The sequence below is a fragment of the Monodelphis domestica genome, chromosome 6 (genome assembly GCF_027887165.1).
Source record: "Monodelphis domestica isolate mMonDom1 chromosome 6, mMonDom1.pri, whole genome shotgun sequence".
In the NCBI taxonomy this organism is placed as follows: domain Eukaryota; kingdom Metazoa; phylum Chordata; class Mammalia; order Didelphimorphia; family Didelphidae; genus Monodelphis; species Monodelphis domestica.
In genome coordinates this window covers 180,501,674-180,511,985 of record NC_077232.1, presented here as the reverse complement: position 1 = coordinate 180,511,985, position 10,312 = coordinate 180,501,674, and the positions used below count along the sequence as shown (strand labels likewise).

General features: G+C 37.9%; 1 protein-coding gene across 2 annotated transcripts in view; it reads left to right on the top strand.

Annotated features, from left to right (window-relative positions):
* TTC29 (tetratricopeptide repeat domain 29) overlaps window positions 1-10,312 on the top strand; it is a 258,913-nt gene that overhangs the window by 132,311 nt on the left and 116,290 nt on the right. For both annotated transcript variants that reach the window (XM_056802751.1, XM_056802750.1), the window contains one exon: window positions 3,995-4,086. In XM_056802751.1, the coding sequence (XP_056658729.1) occupies window positions 3,995-4,086 (92 nt within the window). The remainder of the gene's footprint in view (window positions 1-3,994; window positions 4,087-10,312) is intronic.

The window sequence follows — 10,312 nt, the reverse complement described above, 5'->3', positions numbered from 1 at the left end:
TTGAGGATGAGTTTAGGTCATCTTTGTCTTTATATTCCAAGTACTTAGCATAGTTTGTCCAGCATAGTAGGAGCTTATTGTTTTGAATTGGAATAAAGATCCTTGAGGGTAGATTCTGTAGAATTTGTTTTTGTTCTTGTTTCTTAAACATTCCCCCAGGACCTTGCACAGTTGAGATCCTTAATATGTATTGACTAAATTGAATTGAATCAAAGTTGAAGCCAAAGGAAGAAAAGAGCATTTCACATTAGTAAGGAGTGGGGGGACTCAGTGAGGTCTTCCTACATAACTTACAATTTAAGCTAGACTTTAAAAGATGGGTAAGACTTATTATACCAGGTGAGGATGGAATGGGGCATTCCAGGTGTAGAGAATGTCAGAAGGAAGAAGACAGTGGACATTTACAAAGGACTAAGAGCAGGCCAGCTTGATGGGAGGATAGAAGGGTACTTCAAGACTTCATGAAATAAGTTGGGGGGGGATCCACATTCTATAGAACCTTGAATTCAAGGCTAGAAAATTTGAATTGTATTTAGTAAACAACAGAAAGCTACCTCTAAAGGAGTTTTAACACAGGAATTATGATTAATATTGTGCCTAAGGGAGATAAGGCCAGTAGTAATATGGATAATAGATTAGAGGAAAGGGAACCAAGATTTGGGGAAAACCATTAGAATCATGTTGCATTAGTAGATTAAAGAATTAGTGCCATGTGTAGAGGCTTATTATTTACCTCCAAAGAACAGCTAAAGTACTGGGACATTGTAATTATGTGGTAGCTTGAGCAATAGCTGAGGCAAGGGAGACTGGGGTCTCTTTCCAGTTTTGTCACTAATTTGTTGGTTAAATTTCTGTAAGTTATTTCACCTCACCAGGCCTCCATTTCCCTTTCTGGTAAATATGGTTATTGGGCTTAACAAATCCAAATATCTTTCCAAGTTCTAAATTCCTAAGATTCTATGGTGGCATCGAGTGGTGGACAAAACTTCCTTTCTGTGTGTACCTGTGTACCCAGCTTTGTGGCTTCTTGTTGCCTACTAAATACAGGTCAAACTTCTTAGTCTGGAATACAAGGTTCTCACTTCTTTTAAATCAGGCCAAGGTTTAGAGAGAGAAAAAATATCCTTACCTGTGTTTGGTCTAAGCAGGATCTGCAGTGTTCAGGACTTTCATGACTTTAGGACTTCAACTAAGAAAAGCCAATGTTCATTCATAGTAGGATATCAGATACTTAGGGAATGATAAAAGAACATCCCTAAGGTTATAGTAATTGTTGCTTGATTCATTGAGTGTCAAGATCTGCTTTAAGAAACCATTATATGGGGGCAGCTGGGTAACTCAGTGGATTGAGAGCTGGGTCTAGAGACAGGAGGTCCTAGGTTCAAATCTGGCTTCAGGCACTTCCTAGCTGTGTGACCCTGGACAAGTCACTTAACTCCCATTGCCCAGCCCTTACCACTCTTCTGCCTTGGAACCAATATACAGTATTGATTCCAAGACAGAAAGGAAGGTTTAAAAAAAAAAGAAAACATTATATACAGCAACAGAAATATTGTTTGATGAGTAACTTGTGTATGTCCACCTCCAGAGAAAGAACTAATAAATAGAAACAAACAATACATCATTTTATATATTTTATATCTTTTTGTCAACTGATATCTTCACTAGTGTGGGGAGGGGAGAGAAAGAGGGAGATAATTGGGAACTTTAATGTAACCAACAAATCAATTTTTGAAAAGAAGAAACAGAATGTTTGATTGTTCAAAATTGGTGGGAACCTAAAAATAGAGATAGCATGATTCAGTGAATAGCCCTTTGAAAATAGAATATTAGAATTGTAAGGAATTTAGAAGTCATCTTCAGCTCTTACCTAAAGCAGAATGTGTGACAAGTACTCACTTGACCTCCACTTAAGAACCTCCAGTGATGGCGCCTTCACTTCCTAAGCCAGAACCAATTTTACTTTCATTTTTGGACAACTCTAATTACTGGGAAGCTTTTTCATATGGTTTTGAGCCAAAATATGTTACTTGACCCATTGTTGCTAGTTTTACTTTCCAGAGACAAACAGAAGAAGTCTGATCCCTCTTCTGCCTTCAATGTACAGCCATTCAAATATTGAAAGCAGCTGATTAATCTCTCTCCCTTTCCACCATCATCAAGTCTTTTCCAGGCTAAACATCCTCATTTCTTTCATCTGATCTAGCATGGACCAATCACTACTAGCCTTGCTATCCAAGCCAAACTCCTCTGGATATTCTCCAGTTTGTCATGGTCCCTAATAATAAACCCCATCTATCTGAACACCTTGCCACTATTAGGGACCTCACTTTCATTCATACTTAAGTGAGACATTTTGTAATAAACATAAAATCCAGACAGTCACAGAAATTCTGAGAAATATAATACCTTCTCATACCCTGGCTTCACAGAAGCTATTTCTCAATTAGTTAATTAATTTAGAAGATAAATTTAAAAAGAAGGAACCCCTAACCCCCACCACTTAGAATGCCAGAAGCTGCCTCAGACAGTGGGATCTAGGGCATATTCATGTCCTCCCTCACACCTCCTCTCTATCCCAAACCTAGCCAAATGACTTTCACTAATCCTTTCTTAGAAATGTGCAAAAAGGATTTCCATAGAGGGTCTTTAGAGATTTCTTGTGTCCTCATGTGTGTAATAGGTTGGGTCAAGTAACAATGAGGGAAGAAGAAAGAAAGGGATTTCATTTTATGTATTTTTCCTCCTGCCCAATGGAAAAAAAAGATGAAAGGGGAAATTATACAATACAGATGATGTGAGTGTTAAATTAAATTAAGATCATATGTTTGACTGTGGCAGTTATAATCCTTTGATTATCGACAAGGTCATCATTAATGGAGTGCATTTGTATGAAAGATTTTTAGTGTATATTAAGTCCTGGTTAACAGATTTTTGTGTGTGTGCACAAATAATGAAAGATATAAGCAATAAAATGACTGATTGAAATGGAATGTAGCCTAAATTCATGCTTTTTAAATCACTATTTGCAGAAAGAAAATGCTGTTTTAAGCTACTATATTAGAGTAGTGTGCAATGCTTTATGTCACTTGGAGTAGTGATACATTATTTGAAAATCATATTTGAGAACCATTCAATTATTCCTTCACGTTGGAAATTATATGGATTGGGAGATTTGGGGCTAGAAGGCCAAAAGCAAAACAATGCTTGTTGGGGAAGTCCCTGGCATTGTTGAAAAAGTACAAGCTCTATGCATAGAAACAAACCAATATTTCTGTTTTGATGAATCAAAGTGTTTTGTGCTACAAACATATAAAAATAAGTATTGATATGAATGAAGGAGAAGGCAAAAATTAAGTACTAGCTATATGCCTAGCATAGCTAAAGGCAAAAGCAGAAATAAAATAAGAAGACAATCCCTGCTATGAAGGAAATCACATTCTAATTGGGGAAGACAATAATTACAGTAGAGTTTTGCTGCAGGGAAGATAGAAGAAAGGCCCTGAAATTCTAAGGGTGCAGCTGGGTTTCCACAAAGCCAAGGAGACCTTATGATAAATCAGGCTATCAGACCTACAGGGCAGAAAGCCTGGAAGGGAGTGGGCCACCAACATTGAAAAGTGGGGATTGGTTTTAAGGGTCTCCAGAATTCTAGAGGGAACTCTGGCAGAGATGTGGTTTGGGGATTCAGTGTCTGACTTGGAGGGGAAAAAGGAGGAGGAGTCATTGACAGGAAGGTTTGGGGTAGAGAATGAGGTATCCATCTAGGGCCCTCCAGATTCTACCATGGACAGTCAGCAGTGAGGGAGGGGGGGGGGAATAGGGTGTTGTGATTTGTGTCAGCTTCAGCTGGGAGACCTCTGGTCCACTCTGTGGGATCTGGTGGGGAGTTCAAAAAAATAATATCAAAATAATTCTGTAGTTGCAATTCAAAATCCAAGTTCCTGGCACTGTAATGATTCTAATGTGTTTATTTTTTTTCCCTGTGTAACAGGCTCTTAACGTCTTCTCAGATATCTCCATAGCCCTAGATGATGCTATTGGCCTAAGTAGGGCCTATGAAGCCATTGCCAAGGTCCTAGTAAGGTAGGTTAGCAAATCCTTGTCCTGCTGTCCCTGTGAATTCACTCAACTATGAAAGGCTGAAATTGTTTGAGGTCTGTCGCTTCCCATTACTTACTGCTAAAATTTTAAGCAGTGCCCTTCTTAGGTGATCCCTTGTATTGGTGTTTACTTTATAAACAAATATCCTTTTCTTTTTAAAAGTATGGTCCCCAATTCTTCTTTGTCAATATATGGTTTCCTACTTTGTATTGTTTGGGGGTTTTTTTAACTTTTTTTTTCCTTAAGGTTTGCAATGACCTTGAAAGACTAGCAAGAAATCAGGTCACATTTGGTAGGTTAAAAAATCAGAAAGCACAGAAGCATACACTAAGTTTAGTGGATGTGCCTTATCATACATAACCTTTCTGAAGAACTCTTCTTAGGAAAAAGCATCTGTCGTTGTTCAGTCTTGCTTGTTCCATTAAGTCACTGCTGTTTCAAGCAGATGAAAATATACATTTGGTCACAGTAACAAAAATAATCACAATAACAATAATCTTATTTCACTTCAAAATGTCTCCAAGTTGTTATGGTTATAATAGTTAAAGGGATATTTTAGCTCTTAGCACAACATGTCTGGCTCATAGTAAAAATATAATAAATGAATTTTGAAGTAATGAAGTAGGGAAGGAGAGAAGAGAGAGAGGAATGAAGGAAGGAAGAAAGGAAGGAAGGAAGGAAGGAAGGAAGGAAGGAAGGAAGGAAGGAAGGAAGGAAGGAAGGAAGGAAGGAAGGAAGGAAGGAAGGAAGGAAGGAAGGAAGGAAGGAAGGAAGGAAGGAAGGAAGGAAGGAAGGAAGGAAGGAAGGAAGGAAGGAAGGAAGGAAGGAAGGAAGGAAGGAAGGAAGGAGGAAAATGGATATGACCACCCTTGGAAATTTTTTTATATTTGTCTTTAATTCATCTCAGTTATTTCTTTGTCCAGTTCATATTCTATGACATTATGGCTTCAGGCCATACAAAATAAGACTAAAAGGCCCTTGGAGTTAAAAAAATCATAGTTTTCAATACTCTATACTTTATCCCAGATGGACACATACTATTATGAGAAAAATAATTGACTTGAAGTCATATACCTGATTTTGATTCCCAGTCCAACTACTATTTGACTGGGCAACCATGGGCATATAAGTGACTTTACCTCTCTGAGCCTCAATTTCTTCATTTGTAAATGAGGGGATTGAACCAAAACATCTCATGGTTCCCTTCTATGTCTAAATCTTATACACAATAGGGTGAATGCTTCAATAGTTCATTATATATGCAATCACACTGATGGGGGCTCTTCCTCTAAGGAGACAGTCCATCCTTGCCCTCTCAGACTGTGTGATCCTGTGATTTCACAGATGTATGTTACTCCTGGTGAAGAACTTGCTCTACTAGGACAAGTCAGCACCTTCTGTTCAGCATCTTTTCATAAAAACCTTCACAATAAGAATGTAAGGGAGATATTAGAAGGAATACTTTCCCCCATTTTAAATGAGAAAAATGAGACTCTGGAATATTGCTACTTGTCTTCAGGAAGGAAGGAAGAAAGGAAGGAAGGAAGGAAGGAAGGAAGAAAGGAAGGAAGGAAGGAAGGAAGGAAGGAAGGAAGGAAGGAAGGAAGGAAGGAAGGAAGGAAGGAAGGAAGGAAGGAAGGAAGGAAGGAAGGAAGGAAAAGGGAGGGAAGGAAGGAAGGGAACAAACATTTATTAAGAACTACATGCCAGGCATTGTGCTAAGCCTCTTATAAATATCATCTCATTTAATCCTCACAACAGCCCTGAGAAGTGGATGTTGTTATTTTCTCTTCTTTTTTTTTTAATTGAGGAAGTCAAGACAAATGGAAGTTAAGTGATTTGACCAGAGTCACAGAGTTAGAAGTTGTCTGAGACAAATTTGAACTCAGGTCTTCCTACTCTAGTCCCAGTGCTCTGTGCACCATGATAATACCACCTAACTGCCTCTAAGTACTAGACTAACTACTAAACCTAAGAGGTATGATTTATGTCCAGGCCTTTCCTTACAGGTCCACAGTTCTTTCTCTGTATGTCTCCTTGATATGCTAGGCTCCTTCCTCTTGATTTGGTCACTTGACATGAGAACCTATTGTAGCATACTCAGTATGTGACCTACTCACTCTCTCTTCTAGTCGTACATCACTTGGATGATTGTGGACAGCATGGTAGATGTTGTTTCAGGCTTAGAATTGGGTTTGACACCAGTCTGAGTTTGACACCAGTCCTGGGCTTACCTAATATAGCACCCTGGATAATTTAGCCTCTCTGAGCTGCAGTTTCCTCTTCTGTCAAATGGGGACAGCCATAGCACCTCTCTCACAAAATTATTTTAAGGATGAAATGAGAAGATATATACATATACGTTAGATATGTATGTAAATATACATATGTTCACACTTACATATATCATATATAAAGTATTTTGCAAACCTTAACACTATATAAATCATGTTGAACTTATTTTGTTCTTATTGTTATCATGATTATTATTTTTTCCTGCTATTTCTTTCACAAGTCATCATTGGTGATATATTATAGCCTATTTCTACCTACCATGTATCTCTCTCTAGGTGTAAGTGAATGTTTCATCAAATGTTAAATAATAAAAAGACATTGTGTTAGCCTTAACTTCAAATTTCTTTTCATCTATTTTTTATAGGATCATAGATATAGAGCTAGAAGGGACCTGAAGGCCATGGAGTCCAATCCTTCAACATTACAGACAAAAAAATTGAAGAGTAGAGAGATTAAGTGACTTCCCTAGGGTCACTCAGATAGAAAGTACATGAGGCAGGATTTGAACCCAGGTGTTCCTAACTTCGGATCCACTGCCCTATCTACTTTGCCAATTTTGTAGGATATTTGGGGGCAGTTATTTTAAACCTTTTAAAACAGTGATCCCTATGAATTTAAAAGTGTAGCCATCATCATCTATAGTATCATTATGTATTTCTTACTTTGTATTGTTTGTTTTTTTAACTTTCTTTTTTCCCTTACCAAGAAAACTAATCATTATTTAAAATATACCAAGTGCCAATGGCAAGCACACTGGCCTCCCTGGCCTCCCTGAGAGCCAGTGAATTCATCAGTGACTGTGTAATCTAAGTTGATAGACCTTATATTGACAAAAGAGATGCTGGAAATACTCTCAAGGGAGACTGAGGCAACAAAAGGGAGGAAGAGTGACCAAGTTGCATTTTAGTCCCTCTCCTTAAAAACACAGTAACCAGCCATGCTCAGGAATAAGCTAAAGATCCTTTAGGCTCCCTCTCAAATGTGAAAGGGAATTTTTTATTCCCTTTGTCTATTTTAAGTTAATTGATCAAGAACTTAAAGTATCCTTACTTAACACTTAATAAGTCACTAACAAAGAAAGTTCATGCCCTAAAAGGCTACAAGAACTGCCCCCCAACCCCACCCCACCCCCACCCCCGAGTGCAGTGCTAGGCAAATTGAAAGGCTGTGTTTGATTCCTGAGATGTGAGGGAGCTGATGGGTGGAGAAAACTGTATATGAGCAGGAGCCTGAGAGAGATTCCTTCTCTTTTGATTCTGGAGCCCTTCATCCTTGGCTCTGGATTCTTGGCTCTTCATTTTAATTACACAAACATGATTATCTAGCATGAAGTCACTGGAGAAATTCTTAATAAGGAAAAATGAAGCCCATTTGGTGTCAACCAATTCCAGACTTCTTTGATCAGTTCTGAATAGCCTAAAGTAAAAGCCAACTTTTAAACTAGCTCATCCAACTGTTTTGTCTAAACTACACTAAATTCTTCACAGAAATGCTCAGGCTACTAACTTAACTTTATAGAATACAGAACTGGCCTGATGGCTTTGTATAACCAATTTATTCCTGAAAAGGGTTCTTTGGGAGGCTTTTTGGTACAATTAATATTTTTCTGATGATTTCTATTATCATTTCAGAAGTACATTTCCAGAGGAAAATAATTTGACTCCAGGTCAAAAAAAAAAGTTTTCTAATGAGTAAATTGTCCTCTGATTAATGTCAAATGATGAGAAGACCTTCTGTACTTGACTTTTCTAGGGTATGTGCATTTGACAGTGCACATATCCTCCCCTACCTCTGATTCATGTTTGGTTCTTCCTGTGTCAGGGTTCACACAGATTTATCATATGTATTGGAATACTAATGCATAATTCACTTTCCAGTGGTGGTAGTAAATCCTTGAGGGACCACAGCCTTTTTTATTGTGGAGTAATTTTCAACTCGGTCTCTTGTTAGTATCTAGAATTATATTGTTTTTTGTGCCAAGATTAGCCTTTCTGGTCCTGTTCTATGGCCATGGCTCCTTGGAAGAACAATTATTTGGTGAATATAGGCAGAAAAAGAAAATACTGAGTATTAATTTTAATTCAGCTCAATAAAATTTTATTACATACCTATTATATGAAATAATAGTAATAATCATTAGCATTTATATAGACATTAAGATTTGCAAAATGTTTGACAAATATCTCGGTTTGTCCTCACAACAACCTTGGAAGAAAGGTTTAAAATTTTTATGTTTTTAAACAAATTGGATTAAAAATTCCTTGTTTTAAAAATTAGGAAACTTATAGGCTTCTATCTATCTATCTGTCTGTCTGTCTGTTAGTCTATCTATCTATCTATCTATCTATCTATCCCTCTTTATGTCTATCCATCTGTCCATTCATCCATCCATTTTTCAGTCTGTCTGTGTATGTATCTATCTCACTATCTACCTACCTGTCTGTCTGTCTGTCTATCTATCTATCTATCTCCCTCTCTCTCATCTATCTATCTATCTATCTATTTACCTAGCTGTCTGTCTGTCTGTCTATCATTCCTCAAAAATGAGGAAGCTGATAGGTTGAATGACTTGCCTGGGGTCACACAGTTAGTCAGTATTTGTGGCTTTTCCTGAATTTAAGATAAGTTCTTGACTCCCTGTTCAGTGTTCTTTGACTCTTTAAAACAAATAAAAATTTCAAAAAACTCCATGAGACCCTCTAGGTGGCTCAGTAGATAGAGACAGGCCTAGAGATGGAAGTCTTGGATTCAAATTTGACCTAAGACACTTCCAACTATGTAATCCTAATTATGTGATCACAACCCCAATTGCCAAGCCACTCTTCTGCCTTGGAACCAAAAATTAGTATCAATTCTAAAACAGAAGGCAAGGGTTTTAAAAACATTTTTAAGCCCTGTGCTATGCTCTGGAGATACAAAGACAAGACTCTAAAAATATTCCAGCCCTCAGGAGTTTACTTTCTTCTATACAACAGTACAAAGTCTACGTAATGTCAGAGAAAAACAGAGAGAGATAAAGAGAGAAACAAAGTAGGAAACAGAGAGGATAAAGATAGAAATAGAGACAGAGAGATACAGATAGAAAAAGAGAGGTAGAGACAGAGAGAGAAAGATTGAGGCAAACAAATCAAAGAGAAAGAACTAACAATGGAGGACCAGGAAAAAAAATGTATTTGGGAGTTTGCCCTTGAGTTTTGTTTTTAAAGAAACTGGCCACTGTGTGAGGATATTGGGGCTCTCATGGGTGATAGTGGTGTTTGTTGTTGTTTTTCAGCCTTCATTTTTGACCAGTGACATCACAGGAGAATGTCTTGATTTGGCAGGTTTGGGATTTAAGTGAGGAAGAATTGTGGGTAGTAGAGGAAGGAGCAAGACTGACCCTGTTTGCTAACTGGTTGGAGTTTCTGTCCATCCAGACACTTTAGGATATAAGGAATGTTCAGTGCTTCCTATTCCCATTGTGATCTCCACTTTCACCACGACTAAGTAAAGTCAACTTTTTGCTTATTGTATCAACTGGTGGGCCAAGAACCTATGGCTCTGGAGCAGATGCAATGGCACCCCAGTTCAAATGGACAGATTCCTTACTCATGAGCATCATGTGAAGAGCCCAGAAATTAGATGATAGACATGGGAGCCTCTCTATAACTGAATACAAAACTATTGCAAGTTCTTCTGAAGTCGCTTCAAAAGTCTTGCCTTGTATCCACAACCTGCAATCCTAACCCCAAACAGCTACCTCACAGTATACCCTGTTGATCACCAGGGCCCAGCTTGGAAAGTGTGAATTAGAACCAGACAACAGTTACTCATCTGCAGATCCTACTGAGAGGTCATTTCAGTACCAACATGTTCCATGCAAATAAACAATGCCTTAAATATTGCAGGCTCTGCAAATTGTTGCTGCAACCTT